This window comes from Lissotriton vulgaris, chromosome 7, assembly GCF_964263255.1.
Source record: "Lissotriton vulgaris chromosome 7, aLisVul1.2, whole genome shotgun sequence".
Classification (NCBI taxonomy): domain Eukaryota; kingdom Metazoa; phylum Chordata; class Amphibia; order Caudata; family Salamandridae; genus Lissotriton; species Lissotriton vulgaris.
The window spans coordinates 1,539,280,426-1,539,301,979 of record NC_141695.1 but is presented as its reverse complement, the minus strand read 5'-3'; the positions used below and the strand labels follow the sequence as shown (position 1 = coordinate 1,539,301,979).

Here is a 21,554-nt window from a genome sequence, read left to right as displayed (position 1 = left end):
GCGTGTCGACCTTGCGTGGAACCAAATTTAACAACTTATGGTTTAAAGTGAGGCAGAATATCTTTCATCCTTATGAATCAAGATTTGTTCAGATACTGCATATGTATGGTGTGAGTGGATGGTTATAAGTTGGAATGAATGATTTTGAATGAGTGGAATTGTGTTAATATTGATGTGTTTTTATAGCCAAGGGGCCATTTATTATGAAATTGTAATTGTATCTGTTGGAATATGAGTTTTGCACAAAATAATGTATGTATCACAGATAAAAAAGATAAAAATATTTTATAAGAAATGAAAATGAAAAACAAAGAATGATTAAATAAAATACTAAAGAAATATTATATATTAGTCCTGAGGTTGTTGTTGTGTGTGAACATATCGCAATATACAAACAATGTTGGTAACTAAAATTACATAGGTCATAAGGCAACTTCTTTAGTATATTAACCCTTTTTCCTGACCTCAAAGTAATGTTAGAGGGGTCCCCTCCTTTATGTTTTTGCGTGACAGGATAGCCCCAGTTGGTCCTTTGTGCCTTTTGGCACTATTTTTACTAAAAACTCTAAAATATTATACCTTCTGTTCTACTAACTGGATTTTGGTCATCTTGTTATATTTATTAAACGTTACTCTATGTTTCTAATTCTGTTGCGGGCTCCTTTTGTGATGTGTTGTCCCTGTTTTTTAGTTTGAAATGTTGTACAAATACTTTGACATTGCCTCAAAGTAAAGCCTGACTGCTTTGTGCTAAGTTACCAGATTAATTTTGGGTGAGCACACGTTACTTTGAGCTTTGCTTGTGCCTTGCCCTGACAAGGATTGTGGTTGCTGCTTGACAGGGGCTTACACCCCAGTTAACCTACAACCCATATTCTTACAGTACATGTCAACTTTTGAGTGCAGATGTCATTGAGATTAACTATCTGCAAGGAGATTGTGGGGGTACAATTACCCATATCTCAAGTTCTTTCATGGAGATGCATGGAGATTTTTGGAGATTGTCTGAGAAGGGGTTGTATGAGTTAAAAAGAGATATGAATGGCACTGCCTGTCTGTGAGGGAGTTTATTTTTGTGACCTAGTTGCATTTTTGGGCAGTTTCCATAAATTGTAGACACACTGCTTGTTGACTGTTCAGCATCAACCAATATTTTCCATTTAGCAATGGGCTCATCTAGTGCTGGGAACCATCCCGCTCACCAGTATGAGTGTTGATACACCATTTTTGTACTCTGCATAAGTGTTCCTTTTGAGCATACTGCTATATCAGGAAACATGATGCACAGCAGCCACCTTTTAACCCATATCATCTGGTTTACTAGTGCTTGTAATGGAAAATTACCCAGTACCACGTTATTGCCTGATGCTACCAGAGAGGTTCCCGTGGTATGCCTGATCTCTATGATTTCCTATAACAGGTCCTTCACAGTGATGAAGTGAATATGTCTTGCAATGAAAAGTGGAAAGCAGTGAAAGCTCTGAAGACTTCTAAACATTGTGCATTATTCACAAACAAAATTAAATTAATAGTGCTGTAGCATTCTTATTTCGTTCTGCAATTAAAATAAATATATAATTTGACTTTACCTTAATATTTAACATTCAACTATATTCATTATTAATTTTCGAGCTAAATAAACCTGTTTAATTTTCCCTATACTTAACCATAGGGATACTCTGCAGTAGGGCTGTATATTAACTTATATATTTTTAACTACTCTCGATAATTTACATTAATGCAACACTTTTTCTTTTGGCATTTTATTTTAATTTCCTGCCTCTATTACTTTCTACTGGAGGGTGTTACAGTTCCAGTGGTTGGCCATATGTGGTGCTGAACTTATAACAGGGTTTTTTCAGGAGTCACTTATGCTGAGGTTTTGAGAATAAGCTAAAAGTAGTGTACTCAGAAGTGCATTTTACACAATGTGTAAATTACTTTTCTGATCAGACTCTTTCTGTTGAGGCAAAACCACGTATATATGTATAATAATGGGATTGAATGAAACACAATTGCCTTTGTGATTCACAAAATCACTCTACGGAATATCAATAAACTTCTTTACCTAATACGCAATACCTAATACCTTAAGATGCACAGATTTTGTATTTTGTATACACGTTTATAATTTGGGAATTCTGACAGTGATCTCACCTCTGTTGGCATTCTTTAGCTGTGCACTCAAATTCACATTATCTTCTAAATCCACTTCTTTATTGAAGACAATATCCACAGTGAAGGGTGTTCCTCTCCTGACAGTCAATTCACCTTTTCCAAACATGGTAGTATGATGTGACTTCATATTCTCTTCGATGTTTAAGGAAACACTTTTTACCACGAGACCTGTAAAAAAGAATGAGATCAGATTTTAGGTTAATGACAGAAAATCTTTTTTCAGAAATAAGCCTTTCCACCTTGAAATCTATCTCATAAATCCCATTTCAGAAATGGTATCTATCACCAACTACCCGAGAAGGGACATGAGAAGAAGAAATAACAGATTAGGTGACTGTGTATGAAGTGAAGTAGGTAGTTGGCCTCACAGTCTGGGTCCCTCCGAGTCAAGCTACCACACCAATGACACCAATCTCAATATGAAATGAGCAGATGTAATTTGAGTGGAAGTGCATGTGCACAAAGTCATGCAGTAGCTGGGTCAACCTTCAATGTTGCTTGGGATACCCATCATCCATTCTATCCACCATGTAATGCGTTGTAATTGACAAGATGCAACATGACATCAGAGGATATGGCTGCAGTTTAAGGGTCCGATTACGAGACACACGGAACACAATTCCAGAATTGAACTACACTGTGCAAAATTATGCAGTGGGCAGTTTCCCTGTACCCGAATTTATTGGATGTAGGAACACCAGACTCAATTTTACCAGCCAGAAGAAATGACTGGTAAAATCACTTTGAAAAAGGGATGCATTGCCCCCCAGGCACTCAGCCTAAGCACATACAGCCACATGCATCAAGCGATTTTGGAGCCGCAGATGGTGCGAATCGCACAATTTGGCCGTTTGCGATTCCAAAATCACTTTTTTGGATGCATTAAACAATTTTTTAGAAATCGCAATATTTTGCGATTTCTAAAAATGCGATTGCATTTAAGGAATCGCCTTTTTGCGATTCCTTAAATGCAATGCATGAATGTTTAAAAAAATGCGAATTCGCAAATAGGGGGAGCAGATAAAAAAGAGGTTGAACTTTGTGTTAATTTGCGAAATCCATCAACAATGCTCAAAAAAGCATTTTTGAAAGTGCCATGTTACACACACACATGTCCTTTGGACATGTGTGTGTGTGAAACTTGCACTTAAAAAAAACATTTCAAGGGTGCAGGGGGGGGGTCCTTTGGACCCCCCTCAGCACCCTTGAAATGCATTAACAAATTGCGATTCGCAAAATGAAAATCGCAAAATGTTAATGCCTTCCCATTGATTCTCATAGGAATCAATGGGAAGGTTTTCCTTAATTGCGATTCGCTAAATGTGAATCGCAATTAAGGAAAAGTAAGAAATCGCAAAAATATGTGATAATTATTCATGCATTGCCGTTTGCGATTTCTAAATTGAGATTCCTTAATTTTCCCAATTTAGGAATCGCAAGTGGGTGCAATGATGCATGTGGCCTGTATGGCTATTCCTAGCAGGAATGATCTTCCCTTTCTATCCAAATTTTGTGAACCTTACACCATTTAAAATCTGCGAAAACCTGGTGTTAAATGCGTACATTAAATCCCTAGAAATTGTAAATTCCGTGGAGGAATACACCCAGTAAATCCTGGTCCTCCTAATTTCCCATCCCCTACTCTTTAACTAGTAATCGGAGTAAATGTGTGCAAAGATACCGGACAGAAACCGCAATTCTGCCCTTCTGGAATCTCCACACACATTTACTATTAACTCGTAATTGGGCCTTTTGGGATATAGGTAGCAGATACAATATGTGTCTTTCTGTGACACACCACACCCCAAAAGATGAACCCACCATACAACGCTTAAGGAGGAGTCATGCAAGGAAGTCCGGAATTGAATAACACCTCCATTTGGAACTCTGGTCAGATGGATAGGGACTCGCAATTTGAACTATGAAGCAATACAGCTGCAGTGATAAAAACAAAAGAACAAAGAGAACACTACAGATAACCAACGATATGGGCTGACAGCACATCTGCTGCCCTTGGAAGACAATTCTCCACAGCTGATGTAGAAGACAGAGAGCTATGCAACATCATGGATGGCAGGAGCGGAGACCTCATGATGTGCATGTGCTGTTCTCAAGTGCGACCAGAATAGCGATGCTCTTTACAATGCTGAGATGAGTGAATCAGACATTTCTGAGGTGGATGCATTAAAAAGATCTGTCAAGGTTCCTAACTATCCTGCGAGTGAATATATGTAGCCAACATGTTAAGATGTGGTTAGGATGTCTCTGGAAATTCAGACAAATCTTGAGTGTTTTATGAAAATGAAGGTTGGTGACTCTCTAGTGGGCTGAACATTTTTTTTGAACCAGGACACGTCTCTAACTACACTTTATATGAATGTAGAAAAGTAAGTTATTTAAGTCATCATCATTTTAACTAAAATGTTGTAGTTATTTTTTTTTTAAATTTGAAACGCAGCAGAAAACCGTGGCTGATGGGAGTCAACATCCAATTTCAAACATAATCACATTTTACCTTTAAAACAGAGTGCAAGTTCCATCTCTCAAAGTAGAGAAATGTGCAAGGAGTGTTAATATTTAAAGGTGTATGACAAATCAAAGAACTGTCACAGGTGCCCCTTCAAGACATTTAAAAAAGACAAAAATACTACCCCACAACTAAACACAAAATAATTCAGAAACAAATGAATGAATCAATTGTGAATTGTACAAATTACATAGAACGTTTTAGCATACTTCCTCTAACAACATCTTTTTACTTAATAGTTCAAGCTTAAATAACCAAGAAGTATTGATGACATCACGTTCAATCAGGTTAGGTAGAAAAACCATTATTGCGGAAGAGTCCTTTACCCATACAACTGCCTTAAGCTCACCACTGTCTTATAATATCAACATTCTAAAGTGAACTTCAGGTGAGTGTTCTATTTCATAATGCAAGGTATGAACAATGGGGTTGAAAAGGAGGGGAAAAGGGAAAAGGAGGGGAAAAAAGAATATAACATATAAGATAAATTATAACACATCTTCATTAAACAGAAAAATAAGATTTCTCTTAAAACATTGCAGTCGTATGTACATATACAAGTAAGGTAATCGCAGCATACAGTTAATTCATTTTGTAATCCGATTGCCAACTTGGCTTGTCGGTGATTGCCGGTTTCCTTATATTCCGTTGTATTGTGGGAAGCATAAGGAGCACTCCCAGCAGGCTCAATCCCTGGGACTAGAGTCTCTGGGCTCCAGGCTCCGTTGTCCATGCTATGAGAGTGACCATTCTCAAGCACGACAGTATTAGATTTGACACTTAAGTTTCTCAGGTTTAGTGAATGATGTATATTTGTTGCATGCTGAAGGATGTGACAAGACCATAACACTTTTCTTACCACTTTGTCATTTTATTCCCAGGTGGTGTGAGCTAAATGAATGGCTTCTTTAATCATCTTGTTCACCTTCTCCTACAAACCATTAGCTTTAGGGCAATAGAGGGTATTCTTTATGAGGTTGATGGACAAGTTTCTTAGGAATTGCTTATTCTTTGTCATTTTATTCCCAGGTGATGTGAGCTAAATGAATGGCTTCTTTAATCATCTTGTTCACCTTTTCCTACAAGCCATTAGCTTTTGGGTAATAGAGGGTAGTCTTTATGTGGTTGATGGACAAGTTTCTTAGGAATTGCATATTCTCATCCAATGTGAACTGCACCCTATTCTCAGTAACAATGGTACTAGGGATGCCCCCCCCCTCCCCGGTTAGTATATCTGATAGGAATTTTATGAACGTGGAAGTGTTAATGATGCTTACAGATTTAGTTGTGATCTAATGTGAATGATAATCAACCATTATAAACATGTACTTAATAATTACATTGGACAAATTCATGGGTCCAATAATATCAGGAAGCAAATTGCCCCATGGTTTGTTAGGATCCTCTACGGGGATAAAAGGAATCTAGCAGGTGATCTTGGTCATGTCACTGGCGCAACAGGCTAAAGAGTCTTTCACCTTCCCTCTACCCTCGCATCCATGTAAGGGAACAAGTAGTCATTCCTGATATTGCTCTTTGTCGTACTCCTCCCTCAGTGTCCCTCAGGTGATTTCTCAATGATGGCAGTCACAAATGGTCTCTGGGGGCACAATTTTGTTACATATCAACACTATGTGATCTACTACAGATAACTCATTCCTTACCTTCCAATATGGTTAGAGGTTGGCAAGCAATTTGTTACGTTTGTTCAGCAAACCATTGATTATTTTCACTCTACCAGTAGTGAAAGTTTTACCTTCCTTGTCAGAATTTTCCCACTCCTCCTTGAGAATTGCTGGGACTTCTATGGATAATATAGCTTCCTCAAGGATTTTTACTGATGATATTTCACCACCTATGGGTAAGCAGGATAAGCAGTCTGCCACTGTGTTTCTTATTCCTGGGACGTATCTAGTATTGAAATTGCACCCTTGTAGGTCCAAGACCCATTTGGATATGCATGTTTTGGTATTCTAAATGCCTTTAGTGGAAAACATTGGAATTAGTGGTTTGTGGTCTGTCCTCAGCATGAACAGTATTCCCCTCATGTACAACTTGAAATGCTTTATGGCCTAATAGCTAGCAAGTCAAAGCTTCTTTTCAATTTTAGAGTAATTGAATTACGTATCTCTGAGTGTTTTGGATGAGAAAGCAATCCCTCTCTCCTTACCATTGGTTACCTGGGACAAGGAGCCACCTATCCCCTTCTGGGTGGCATCTGTAGTCAGTATTCTTTTTGGCTCTTATGTCAAACATTCTTAAGTGTGATGCATTCATGATTGCTTCTTTTACTTAGTTAAAATCGAATTGGCATTGATTACTCCTTTCAAAAGGAACTATTTTATTGAGTAGCGCTCTCAAGGAGAGGACTTTCTCTGCATAGTTTTTAATATATTTGGCCATGCACTAAATAAAACCATGGAATGATTTTAGTTATTCCTTGCTAGTAGGAGCAGGGGCCAATTTGACCGAGTCAATTAGGCTGATTTTGTGTTTAATGCTATTTGCTGATATGTGTGTTCTAGGTATTCTACAGACTTAACCCCTATTTTGCATTCCTCTCTTGGTAAGGTGAGCCCGCATCACTTGACATCAGTAACACCTGTTTCATAGATTTGCAATGATTTTCTTTGGACATACCATAGATGATGATGTCGCCGGGAAGCATAGTACTTTGACAGAGCCCTGCAATATATGTTGCATGACTTGTTGAACATCTGCTGCAGCAGGTAGGCCCCCCAAATGGTGTTATAACAAATGTCAAAGCCTTTGAATTGGGGTACAAAGCTGCTTGGCGGTAAGCCAATGAAGGGTCTAGAACAGTGAAATAATTTGTACCTTTAATGACACTCAGCATTCCATTAAAATGTATTAGAGGGTGTCTACCCATATATTTGCATTTAGGTCAACAAAGAGGCAAATACCTTTTCCCCTTTCATGAAAGCGATAATGATGTGGGCAACCATTCAGCACATTCTCTCAATCACTCCTGTCGACTCTAATCTTGCTAACTTCTTCAAAAGTGGCTCTCTCAAGAGTAATGGTAAGGGCTGTGCTTAATGTATGGTAGGTTTAGCATTAGTTTTAGCTTACTTTTGTGCAAAAAATTCTTGAGTAGACTGCATTTATCAGTGAATACCTTTTGGAAATCATCACATATTTCCAAACCTGTCAACTAGATAGACTTGTTCTTCCGCATTAGGATAAAGTTTGATCCCAAGTTCCTTTTGGTGTGTCCAACCTAAAAGATTTGCACCTTGCTTAGTGATATATATATATTTCCCAAAGTGGCCTATCCTTGACGTTTATGTGCATGAGTAACATATCAGTCAAAGGGATAGGGTCTTGAATTGAAACCTATCAAATGATACCCTACATGTAGGATATGTTGTGTCAGGAGGTGACAGCCCATCTGCTACATGAAATACAATTTTCTTTTCTTCTGGATCTTCCTCACTAGCCATGTGAGTGATTTTATTTTCTGTGTCTCTACAAGCATTTGCAAAATGAACTTTTTTAAATTATATTTCCTAGAGATCACGCGTCTAGCAGGACTTATAGGGTAACTTGCTAAATGGTTGACATTACCACATGTAAAGCATCTTAATTTATTATTCCCCAAGTTCTGCTTAAATATTTCAGTGTTAGAATTGCCCCTTTACTCGGATCAACTCTTTCTGTGAGTTTATTTACGCAACCTTTGTCTGCAATTGTGTCTACTATTTACATGTCTAACAATTTCTTCATCTCTCTCATGCAAAATGCATAAACGCATATTAGTATGGCTGGGGGACCTCGGCGGACGGAAAGACCGTCCGCCGCTTTTCTGCCCCGGTCGCCGTGCGGCCGGTACGGAAAAGAATTACTATGGTGGCGGTGTTTATTAGACACCGCCAGCCATATTACAATGGGCTTAGGGAGATGCCTTTCCGTGGCAAGCAGTCTTCACTCTGGGTGCCCCTTGCGGGCCCCCAGAGTGAAGGAGAGGTGGGGGGTGCACATGGGGGGGTACCTGTGGTACCCCCCTGCATTTGCATAGACAAAGCGGCAGGCACCGCGCAGTGCCTGCCGCTTTGTTTATGCAAATGTAAAAGTGCATTTTTAGCATTGTGGCGGGCGGTGCTGAGAGCATCCTAATATCACCTGAGGGACCCCCACCCTTATGGCGGGCGGTCCCGATTACCGATGGGATGGCGGGCAGACCGAAGGAGTGCAGCAGTGCACTACGATGTCTGGGTAAATGCATCTATATCATTATATTGTTCAGCTCAGTTGAACAATGTAATGATATAGATGCATTTGACAGTTTCATTGTTTTTATGAAAACTATACATTTGGATGCAAGGGGACGAATATTAGAAATACATCGGACAATTTAATCCATGAAATGGGTTTAATTACATGCTAAATGTCATTGTTTAAATCAAGAGGATTTTAATTGTAATGAAGAAACCATATATACATATTAATGCAATGTTCTGTTATTATTGACTTTCATTTACCCCCGATGAAGGGCTATAAAAAGCCCGAAATGCATTTGGTTGGAATAAAGATTCGCTGCTTTGAACTATTGTTTGTATTGGATCGTATTTCCAAGGAGGCCTGGATGGGCACATGTGAATACGGGAAGTTTCCTAAATACAATTTGTTTAATATGTGGATAAGTTTTTAAAAAAGAGAAAGAATGGCAACATAATGGAGAAAAAAGGATGAACATAATTAAGGTGTAAAAGGATGATACATTGGTTGAATTTGATATCCACAAACACGCTGTGCGTCTGGGAGTGGAGCAGTGTTGAAGCGCTCCCCACATGGCTTTTCCCATAGAAATCAATGGCAATTACCGAATCGGTAAATACCGATTTGGTAATTACCGAATCATACAGTTTCGGTAAAAATTACCGATTTTTTTCCTACATCTGACTTTCCGAATCTAGAATACCGAATCGGTAAAATTTGCTATTCTAGAGTCTGTAAATCAGATTTACCTACATCGGGCTCATAGTCGCTTATTCTTGAAGGACTTGCGCCGCCATTGAGTCATTTTTTTGGGATGCTGCGGCGGCATAAACAGTGCACCACATTTCCCCTTATTTACAAAGTGACGCATCTAGGCTGATGCATTGCGTTGTAAATGCCGTTGCTACAGTGTGGCTCAATGGTTAGAGCAGCAGACCCTGATGCAGAGGTCTGGCCCGGGACCAGGGTTCAATTCCCGCCTTGGCGGGTCTTGGGCTCAATTTCCTCTGACCTAATCATTCTCGACTCGGTGCCTATTCTAATCATGGGTCCCACTCTGCAACTCTGGGCCATAGATTGCTTAATCTCCACAACGGCCCCAACACTACTGGGATGCCTGGCTTCACCTTGGGGGTGCCCAGGAGTGGACATTTCACAGGGAAAAGCCAGGAAGGGTTCCACAGCGGTATGCGTACAGCGCCAGGAAACCTCGGTTGGGGTATAAGTGCGCTTTACAAGTACAAATTCACTTCAATTCACTTTATTTCATTACCTCCCAGAATCCATCAAAAAGTCAGAGTTTCCTCCATTTTGGCTCTTTTTTTGCTTCACTATTGTAAATGCTTATTTAAAATGCATTTTTTTACAGTCTTAAAAAACATAAAATCCTGATCATCAGCAGGATGCCCATGAGTGTCTACAAACATTGTACATGTCCACTTCTGTCTGCCAAATGATGATGATAAATTATGAAAGAAACTCACAAAGTACATGTAATGTTTCTACGATAAAGTAATTTATTAGTAATTCCTGTGCAGTGTAATATGATGCATCCCTCTCAAAACCCAGCCAGAGAGGTTCAATGCACATATAATTTGGGAAGAAAAATAGAATGCATAAGGGAGAATGATTGACGTGCATTTGAACATTGAGGGAAATATATATTTATAAATGATTTTGCAGTGTGTTTTTGGTCCTTATCATTTCTGTGGTTTTGTACCATACAAACAACTATTGTAAAATGAGATGACTTCTTTGATGTTGCATTTTTACTTATGTTTATCAACCTATCTTTAGGCAATGTTCCAGGACTGATGTGGTTACTTAGGGCCAGATGTAGGTAAATCATATTTACCGACTCTGAAATACCGAACTTTACCGATTCAGTATTTCAGAGTCGGTAAATATGAAGGGGGGAGATGTAGGTATTTACCGATTCAGTAATTACTGAATCGGTATTCCCTATTGATTCCTTTGTGTTCAAATCTTTTTTTATTAGACAATAAAGGGAAAAGGGAAAATAAGTCAATCATGTCAGTACATTGTTGAGATCCAGAAAATAAGAACTTAGAATAACAAATAAGAGAGAATTAAATAAATAAAAAATGAGCAATAAAATGAAGTGACACACCGCTCTATCCAGAGCCACACCGTAGGACGCTTGTATAGTCAATCATCAGGATGATATTGTGATTTCAAGAGACATTGTATTTACAGGAGGTGTGTCCAAAATGGTTATGACAACCAGATTACAGTTCCACAGTACGATGTGAGGGAAAGCATCCCCGTGCTCTCGGTGTGGGTTGAGTAACAGTTAGTTTCCCAAAATAAAATATACAGCATGTAAGCAACCATCTTATTCATGCATATTATGTCAAGAATACAGCTTATGAAACCACAATGGAACTCAACAGGGCAATTGCAGAGTCATACCTATAGAGTATAGTAGTGTGTTGAGCAACTGTACAGTAGCAGTCAACTGTGAAGCCCATAGGAATGAATGGGAAATACCGATTCGGTAATTACCGAATCGGTAAATACCGACTTTTGCAAGGGTGCAGGGGTGTCACTTTGACACCCTCTGGCACCCCAAAAATAGGCATGTGCGCCATGTGGCACACAGACATGCCCTAATGGCATGTCTGTCTGTCACATGGCTAGGTGTGCATGCACACAAGTGCATGCACACCTGAATTCGGTATTTTAACATCCAATTGGATTGGGTGTTAAAATACCGAATTTGTAGGGCCTTTGGGACTCAGAAGAGTCCCACCTACATCTGAGATTTACCGAATCGGTAAAAATACCGATTCGGTATTTTACAGAATCGGTAAATTTACCAAATCAGTAAATTTTCTGATTCTGTAAAATAATGCCCCTACATACCATTTCTGAAATACCGGTCGGTAACGGCCGAAAATACCGATTTTCGGCCGTTACCGACCGACCTACATCTGGCCCCAAGAGCCTAACATAGGTAAGAATTATCAAAGAATTGTTGAACAGTTTGCTGAAAGATTGCTGAAAGAAGCATTAAGTAACTTCCAGACATCAGCTCTTCAGTCTGAGCTTTGGCATACTCTTCCCAGTTTAAAGGTATAATGCGTGTTGCCAATACATGCGTCTAATCCTATACTATAATTATTAGCACATGTATAAGTATGATATGAGGCTTTGTCATTTCACACATGTATTTGGGATCAATTTTCTTTAGATCAAAATCCTGTGAAGAATATCCAATGATATTCAAATCGCTATTGCCCCCCCTGTTAGGTTTCAAATCCCCATTCCTGCAATGCACTTGTTTCAGGCTATATTAGGTTAGCAGTGCATGGCTAAATAGACGCCATGTGTCCTCACGTTATGCAACCCACTGAGTTATCCACAGAATGTGTAGGCTTCAGTTAGCAAATGTGAATCCATTTTGCATTTTGTAACCTCCATTAGGCTGCTTAGACTGTGCCCGAGTTAGGCCTATCTGTCAGATTGCCTGCCTCAGCAGAACACCGTATTTCATTATTTTCTATGTTGCTCAAGAATGCTTTCTAACTTGCTAATAATTAGGCCATTCTGCTTTGCAATACTTATCTGAATGTGTAGTTTCTGCTCCCACGTTAGGAGATGCTGAGACCTAGCACCGTGGCCTTGTAGTCTTGATAACGTGTACCGATCTGGCAGGTGTTAGCTCATCCTACTGTGCCTTTTTGTTCATGTTATTCTCAGGCCGGTATTTTTCCATTGTGGGCATGGTTGGGGGCATCACGAGAGGAATGATTATCCACTGTAGACTGTTGGGGGGGCCAACCGCTGCTGGAAATACAATTTTTGTATCTTGTTTTATATACTAGGGAACTATCAGAGCCCTTAGTTATAACGTGAAATGCGTACTGTATGTAAGTAATTATGACGCCTCTTACATAATTAGTCAGTTAATATCTACCTCATTCTTGTGACTAGGGGTTTACTCTCCTTTTCTTTTTCCCTTTTTTCCGTCATAGGCATACTGTCAGCCTTTATGTTATGTGGTGGATTTCTCCTCTTTAAGTAAGTCGACTGAACTCTTAAAAAGAGTCACACTGGCATTAAACACTTTACTGATTAAATATAAATATATAATCGATGGGACATCATTTCCATTTCCCTAAATCCGTAATTTTTAAACAGGAATTTTTACTCCGGATGTCATGTGACCCTACTAAATAGGGTCGCACAAGTTTCTTAATGTTAAAGGACGAAATAAATGATCACAAATAGTCCTGTTATAATATGGAGTCTTGAGAAAATTATGTGCTTCCCGACATAAGATTTTTTTTCATATGTTTGGTCCACGAGTCTATTATATATATTACCCAGAAACCACCCACAGATAGGCTGGGTACTTTTAAGGGGCGACCTCCTTTTACTTCATGTTATCAGGTATAGACCATGTCTCTCTCTTGATAACTATTAGCTTACTGTTCCTATCGGTATAATTGGCCCATTTTGAAAAATCTTGCATACACCCCGTGGTCACGACAGTTTAGCTTATCTCGGGACTATACGTCGCATTAATTGTTCATTTTACGACATATCTGTTACTTATTTTACGACAGAAGGTGCCCTTTATACAGAACATAGACCAATAAATATATATCGGGAATCCAATTTCCACAATACAATCTTTGTATTGACGTTCTCTCACAGGTCCACTCACGACAGATCTGTGGATAAATCACGCTTTATTTACTACTTTTTCCCAAAGGGGGGGAATACGACACACAAGACACAGTTACTCGATTTTTCGGAGTGTCTTTATATCTTTAGACCTCGAATAATTAGTGAATAACAAACTACTGATAAGGGTGTGATCACACTTATTGTTTTTTATTTATGTTTCACAGAATTGACCAAACAAGACCAAGTACCGCGCTAAGAGCAATACTAAAACTTTTCTTCACTAGAACAGCTTTTTCCAGTTACAGAGAGTAAGGTACTTAACAAGTTTTGTTTTGTACCAATATCTTGCTAAAATTTAGGCCTATCAACTATGGTCTATTATTCCCTCTGGAGAATGGCCCTCTTGAATTGTCTTAATCACGTGTTTTCATTTCCTTTCTAATCACTTTTGGACTTCCATCTCTCTTTGGCGGTCACTTTTTGGGATATTTTGGCTTTCCTAGAACTCTTTCGTATGTTTCACCCTCACTTATAGAAATGAATGGATAAACACCTTCTCCTTTTTTAAATTTCACAAGAGAACATCACTGCACGTTTTTTAAATCCTTTTCTACAAATTGGCCACACCCAAACTGTAGCAAAATATCATCTGATGTGCATACCAGAGAAAATATGCCATGAGCACTATTTCTTTATCCATCTTTGTTCACAGCCTTGAGAAATTTAGTCATAAGAAATGAAACACGTGTCGGCTGTCATCGGCTGTTCATCAACCACTACTACCTGGAAGGCCCTAGCACTAGGAACTCCAGTCTGGCCGCAATTTTTGCTTGTAGTGCTCAACCAATTTCCAAAACTATGTACATAATGTGAAAATACATGTACTGCTCTTTGAATCATAGATAGCTTGTTGGTACTATGTTTGGAATTATACCCAACCTCTATGATGAAATATTGGACTGAATAATATTAAATTGCATGAGAAAAAGACTAATTTTGATGTTCTCCTCTCTTTATGATTGATGCAATTGTAATGTTCTCCTACCTGTGAAGATAAAATATCGACTAAGGAATCATTGTTGTAGGACTTCTAGTATTGGCCATTTTCCCAAATCTAATTACCACTCCGTAAATTGTTTTTGGTAAATATTAGAGTGCTGAGGTACAACTATTTTTTAACCATCTGCAGACATCTTAGGGTGCAGGTCATGATGGACTCCTCTGCAGATTATTGCTAATAAAACTAACTGCTTGTATTCCTTACAGTCTATCCGACTCTTCACTCTTGGGAAGGCATAGCAGGTGGTTGTAAGTAACACATGTGGTTACAAAGGGCCACGTCATTCCCCCCAATACCTTACTGACCCCTGGTCAATGTTTACACCAAGTATGCCCGATCATGATGCAGATTCTGTTACAAAAGTCTCCATCAATTATCATCCCTCAGCCTAATTCTTTATGTCCTAATGTAGACATATAACTCCTTTTCTGCATCAAATTCATTCAGAAATTTTATGTTCAGTGATACAATGTATTTGGACTCTGATTGGCCTAATTTTTCTCTCTCTATCCTCACATCATGGTTTGGATGTGTTTCTGTTGACTGCATAAAAAGAAAGCATATCAGGATTCTGTTCCTGTTTTAGCTGCCATAGTCTTTCCTCTGGGTAACTCTTGTCCCCCATTTGATAGCCTTACAATATTGTAACACTCTCATTTTCACAGAGACAACTGTGCTTCTTATGTTTTGCAAGTCACATGTGCATTCAGGGATACATATGTACATGTTTCAATTACAGTAAGGACACTGAGTTAATTTGTGTGTGAGTGTTTCATTGGTTTAGACGCTCCGTCCAGCACTACTCCCTTTTGTACCGCTTTGTTCGCCATAATTTGGCAGGGTATGCTCAGACGTGAGTCCCTTGCTCACTTTGCCACTTGATTCAAGCAAGCCTGGCTGAAAACGGCTGTAATGCCAGAAACCGGTCCTAGGAAGCTTGAATCCGGTCCAGGGAAGGCATGGCTTGGCAGTTCGGGCTGGACTGTTCCTATGAGGCACAGGTCAGACTGATTTGCATATGGCCATGTCTGAACTGGGGGGGCAGAGTGGGCTAAAGAACGGTGATGGATTAAACCCAGATCTGTTGACCGGGTGTGAGTGTTTGATTGGTTCAGATGCTCCGTTCATCACCACCCCCTTTTTACCACCATAAATGAAAGGCATGTAATTTTGGGGCGAACACAACTGAGGTGCCTCTGCCATTTTCTGGTACGAAATGGCAGATTCTAAAAGCGTTAAAATGCAGGAGCGAGTATGCCTTCTATGTCTTGAAATGTAGTTGGCACAAACTATATATAGGGAGCACTATCCTAAGAGTACACCAACGCATCCTACAACACATATGTGCCATCAAACACAAGGATCAAACGTATCCTGTTGCAAGACACTTCAAGCAGGTTCACAATCAATCAATCAATCAATGTATTTGTAGAGCGTGCTACTCACCAGTCAGGGTCTCAAGGTGCTGAGGGAAGGGGGGATGCTGCTGCTGCTCGAAGAGCCAGGTCATGAGGAGTCTTCTGAAGGCGAGTAGGTCTTGGGTCTGCCGTATGTGGGTAGGGAGGATGTTCCAGGTCTTGGCGGCGAGGTAGGAGAAAGATCTGCCACCAGAGGCCATTCATTGGATGCGGTGGACAGCGGTGAGGGCGAGGCTGGCAGAGTGGAGCTGGCGGGTGGGGGTGTAGAAGCTGAGTCTGCTGTTAGGGTACGCTGGTCCTGCGTTGTGGAGTGCTTTGTGTGCATGGGTGAGGAGCTTGAAGGTGATCCTCTTGTCGACGGGGAGCCAGTGTAGGACTCTTAGGTGGGGGGTGATGTGGCTGCGGCGGGGTACATTGATGATCAGTCGGGCAGAGGCATTTTGGATGCATTGTAGTCGTCGTAGATGTTTGGCTGGGATTCCTGCGTAGAGTGCGTTGCCGTAGTCCAGTCTGCTGCTGACGAGGACCTGTGTTACAGTTCTTCTTGTTTCGGTCAGGTTCCACTTGAAGATCCTGCGGAGCATGTGGAGGGTGTTGTAGCAGGAGGAGGAGACGGCGTTGACCTGTTTGGCCATGGAGAGAGAGGAGTGGAGGATGAATCCTAGGTTGCGTGCATGGTTGGTGGATGTTGGTGCTGTTCTCAGTGTGGTCGGCCACCAGGAGTCGTCCCAGGCTGAGGGGGTGGGTCCGAGGATGAGTACCTCCATCTTGTCCGAGTTCAGCTTCAGACGGTTGCTCCTCATCCAGTCAGCGGCGGCTTACATTCCCTCGTGGAGGTTGGTTTTGGTGGTGTGTGGGTCCTTGGTGAGGGAGAGGATGAGATGGGTGTTGTCGGCGTAGGAGATGATGTTGAGGTCGTGCTGGCGGGCCACCTTTGCAAGGGGGGCCATGTAGATGTTGAGCAGTGTTGGGCTGAGGGATGAACCCTGGGGGACGCTGCAGATGATGTCGGTGACTTTGGATCGGAAGGGTGGAAGGCGGATGCTCTGGGTTCTGCCGGAGATGAAGGACGTGGTCCAGTCAAGGGCCTTCTCTTGGATTCCGGTTTCTAGGAGGTGTGTTTTAGAGTGCGATGGCTGACCGTGTCGAAGGCGGCCGACAGGTCTAGGAGGATGAGGGCTGATGTTTCACCGTTGTCTAGTTGGCACCTTATATCATCTGTGGCGGCGATGAGGGCTGTGTCGTTGCTGTGGTTTAGTCTGAATCCGGACTGGGAGGTGTCGAAGAAGTTGTTGTCTTCCAGGTGGCGGGCCAATTGTCTGCTGACGATCTGTTTGATGACCTTTGCCGGAAATGGGAGCAGGGAGATGGGCCAGAAGTTCTTGAGGTCCTTGGGCTTCTTGAGGAAGGCGTTGATTTCGGCGTGCTTCCAGCTTTCCTGGAATGTCGCTGTTTCGAAGGAGATATTGATGACTTTCCATAGTTGGGGTGCGATGGCTGCATCTGCTTTATTGAATACGTGGTGTGGGCAGGGGTTTGACGGAGATCCTGAGGGGATGGAGTTCATGACCTTGCGTGTCTCGTCGTCATTGACGTTGGACCAGGAGGTCAGGCGTATGGAGCTGGTGGTATTCACAGGGGAGGTGGAGTGTGGCGTAGTCGGGCGGTTGTGGTGTTGAAGCTGTTGTGGATGTCAGCGATATTGCGGTGGAAGAAGATGGCTAGTGAGTCGCACAGTTCTTGTGAGGGCGGGAAGTCGTTGGTGTTGGCGCTGGAGTTGGAGAGTTCTTTTACGATACTGAAGAGCTCTGTGCTGTCGTGTGCGTTGTTGTCCAAGCGGTCTTTAAAGGAGGATCTCTTGGCTAATCTGATGAGGTGGTGAATTCTGCGGGTGACGTCCTTGTGAGCTGCGTGGCAGTCCGGTGTGCGTTCGTGGAGCCTTATTTTCTCCAGTTTCCCGCAAGCGTGTTTGGAGGTCTGGAGCTCATCTGTGAACCAGGAGGCTCTCTTTCTGGCGTGGGTGTTGGAGGGTTTTTTGAGCGGGCTAGGGTGTTGGCGCAGTCGTCTATCCACTGTCTGAGGTCGCAGGCTGCGGCATCTGGGTTGGTGGGGTCAGTGGGTGGGTTCTGGGCGAGGGTGGTGATCACGGTCTTTGGTGACTTTGCTCTAGCAGCCACGCGGCAGCTGTTGGGTGCGGTGGTGCGTGGTTGGTTTCTTGAAGGTGAATTTAATGCAGCTGTGGGCAGTCCAGTGGAGTTCGGTGGTGTGGTTGAAGGCGACGTGGGTGCCTGTTGAGAAGATGGGGTCCAGCGTGTGGCCGGCGGCATGGGTGGGCGCGGTGACGAGTTGTTTGAGGCCGAGGTTGGCGAGGTTGTCGATCAGGTTGGCGGAGTTGCCGTCGTTGTTGTTCTCGAGGTGACACAACAGTGACGCTAACAATCTAGAATACTTTGTGTTAGATTAAGTAGTAGCAAGACCAAGGGGTGGCAATAGAGAGAGGTATTTGAGGCAGTTAGAATCAAGATACATCTTAAGATTCACTGAGGGAGGGTTTCCCTACTCAGGTTGTGAACACCCTGTGTTGTAAAATACCCCTCACACACGAAAAGGACCCTTGGTGTCATGCTTCATCATTGGGTCTTCGCACCCCTCTACGGGATGCGGCGTGCTTCAATCAGCGACTACGCGGGAGCACTTATTTAGACTATGTGTGGTGTGTGTGAAGGAATTATTATGTGCTTGAGTAGTGAGGCTATACGGCAAGTGAGGTGAAATAGATATCTCCATCTTCAAATCCGGAAACATTCTCATTCAAGCATCAGAAAATAACCTCGATATCTTTGAACAACACTTTAGCGCTATCTCCCTATCCCTCACACAATCCTTGAACCCTACCCCCTCACCGCCTAATTCTCATGGCTCACCGCCCTCCAACATCTCCCCTGCTCCCTCTTCACGTCTCCCTGATTCACCCCAAATTTTACCACCGTCTTCTCCCCTCAATCCCCCAACCCTCCTTTCACCCCTTCCTGATTGACCCCCTCCTCTCCTCCCTCCAACCTCATTACCCCCCTCCCCTCGCCCTCTACCACTCAACCCACAGTAACCCCCTTTCCAATATCACACTCCCACTCGCACCTCCCTTCCTATAACTCCATCTTCTCCCCTGCTCCCTCTTCTTGTCTCTCTGATTCATCCCAAAATGTACCACCCTCTTCCCTCATTCCCCCTCACTCCGTTCACCCCTTCAAGATTTACCCTCCTCCTCTCCTCCCCCCAACCTCAGTTCCCCCCTCCCTTCGCCCTCTACCACTCACCCCCTTGTAATCCCCCTTTCCAATATCACACTCTCTGCTACGCACCTCCCTTCCTATGACTCCAATATCACCCCATCTCCAATCTCTCCTCGTCCCCTCACTCCACACTCATACAACCCCCAAACTTCCATAACTGCCCCCACACCCCCTTGAACATTACCCCTCCCTCTCACCCCTTACTATCCTCAATTACACACAATCTTTCATTTACCCCAATTCTTACTGTCCCCAAGCCACATCCTCTTAACTACTCGCCCAATAGCAATGCCTCTCCCACATCAACCACCTATACACTCCCACTCTCCAATAAAGATCCCCCTCCTCAACCTAATCCAATCCACACTTCAACACCCCCTTACAGCGAACCTCTCCTTTCATCCCTCGTTTCTGAACTCTCCTCACTTAGAAACGCTATCTCTCTCCTAACTAATGCCATCACCTCCACGCACACCTATTCTCCGACTCCCTCACAATACACCATATGCCCACTCATTAACAACAATCTCAATCCCAACCCTTCAACCCTCTTCCCCCCTAACTTGATTACTAACATCAACAACACTCACCCGCTCACTAACAGCTCCTCCACCAATCCCACACCTGAGCAACCATCCTCAATCATTCCAATCCATAATACCATCACGCCCCACTTTCCTCAACTGGATACATGCCGATCAACCTCAGAACTTATAACTCCCACGAACTTACCCTCCGCTCCCTGCTCACCCCCAGCCACTAAGCCACTTCCTCTTCTGCTATCCCTGTTCTATTAGGTACAAGCAGATTCCCCTTTCTTATGAAATCCCCTAGACCTCTCCAACATCTGAGACCAATCCCCACTCATCAATCTACTATCCCAGTTCTCCTAGGTACAAGCAGACTCCCCCTTCTTACGAAATCCCCTAGACCTCCCCAGCATCTGAGAACTATCCCCCCTGTCCCTCAACACAACAACCTGACCCTTCTCCCCTACATTGCATGTTGATCAACTGCCGATCCGCCTCCCGCCACACCACTGAGATTTCAGAAACGATCCTCAGCTAAAACATCGACATAGCATTCCTAACCGAAACCTGGCTCACCGCCCACTCCACTCCGATCCTCAACTTGCTCATTCCCCCAGGTTACTCAATCATCAAGAAAGATAGAATCAAGCAAACAGGAGGAGGACTTGCACTAATTTTTAAAAATGAACATAACATCACGCTTGTCGAGTCTCAAGACCCTTCATCCTTTGAATACCTTTGCGCAGATCGCTTTATTCACGACTCCCCCACCACTCGGCTGCACACCATCTACCACCCCCCCCGGGAAATCGTATCTCTTTTCCTGAAGAGATGTCTGACCTCATTATCCAATCCTCTCTATCACACTCTAACAATATCTTCCTTGGTGACTTCAACGTCCACTGGAACAAAATTGATGACCCTGCTATCATCACTTTTAAGAATACCATGGAAATCACCAACATGACCCAACTCTGCCATTCTCCCACTCACAATAAAGGTTCCACCCTAGATGCTATCATAACTAGCAATGATCTAGCCTCCCTCTCTAGTATACTTCCTATCGACTGGTCTGACCATTACCTCATTCTCTTCTACGTGAAGAGACCCACAAATCACCCCGCCCCCATCAACACTCTACCTAAGAAATCAACACGCAACCTTCACCTTATCCCTCTTGAAGAATTGGAATCCACAATTAAAACCTGCTTACTTCGCCTCCCTCTCTCTGGCAGTACTAATGACCTAACCAACCATTATAATAACTCTATTCTCCAAGCCCTCGACGAAATTGCCCCAATTAAATTCAAACAACAAAAAAACAACCCTCCCAAATCCTGGTTCAACTCTGAACTTAATAATGAAAGACGATCCCTAAGACAATCTGAACGTGTTTGGAGAAATCATCCCACCGATGACAATCTTACCCTCCTCAGAACTGCCAGAGTCCAATACAAAAAACACATCTACAATAAAAAAGCCTCCTTTCTCCGGTCACAACTTGACCAAGCCAAAAACCGACCTAGAGAACTCTTTAGCATTGTCAAAAAACAAACCTCCACTGGCCCTCCTAAAATATCTGCCTCTATTGACAAATATAAAGAAATCGCCAGCTTTTTTAGCAACAAAGTCAATAAGATAGAACTATCCTTC

The 21,554-nt window shown here is 42.3% G+C and overlaps 1 protein-coding gene across 1 annotated transcript in view; it reads right to left on the bottom strand.

Annotated features, from left to right (window-relative positions):
• LOC147705957 (protein-glutamine gamma-glutamyltransferase E-like) overlaps positions 1–2,344 on the bottom strand; it is a 160,493-nt gene extending 158,149 nt beyond the window's left edge. Inside the window, exon 1 of the mRNA XM_086932421.1 lies at positions 2,158–2,344. Within this exon, the coding sequence (XP_086788547.1) occupies positions 2,158–2,305 (148 nt within the window). The 5' untranslated portion in view covers positions 2,306–2,344. The remainder of the gene's footprint in view (positions 1–2,157) is intronic.
• Between the last annotated feature and the right edge of the window lie 19,210 nt (positions 2,345–21,554).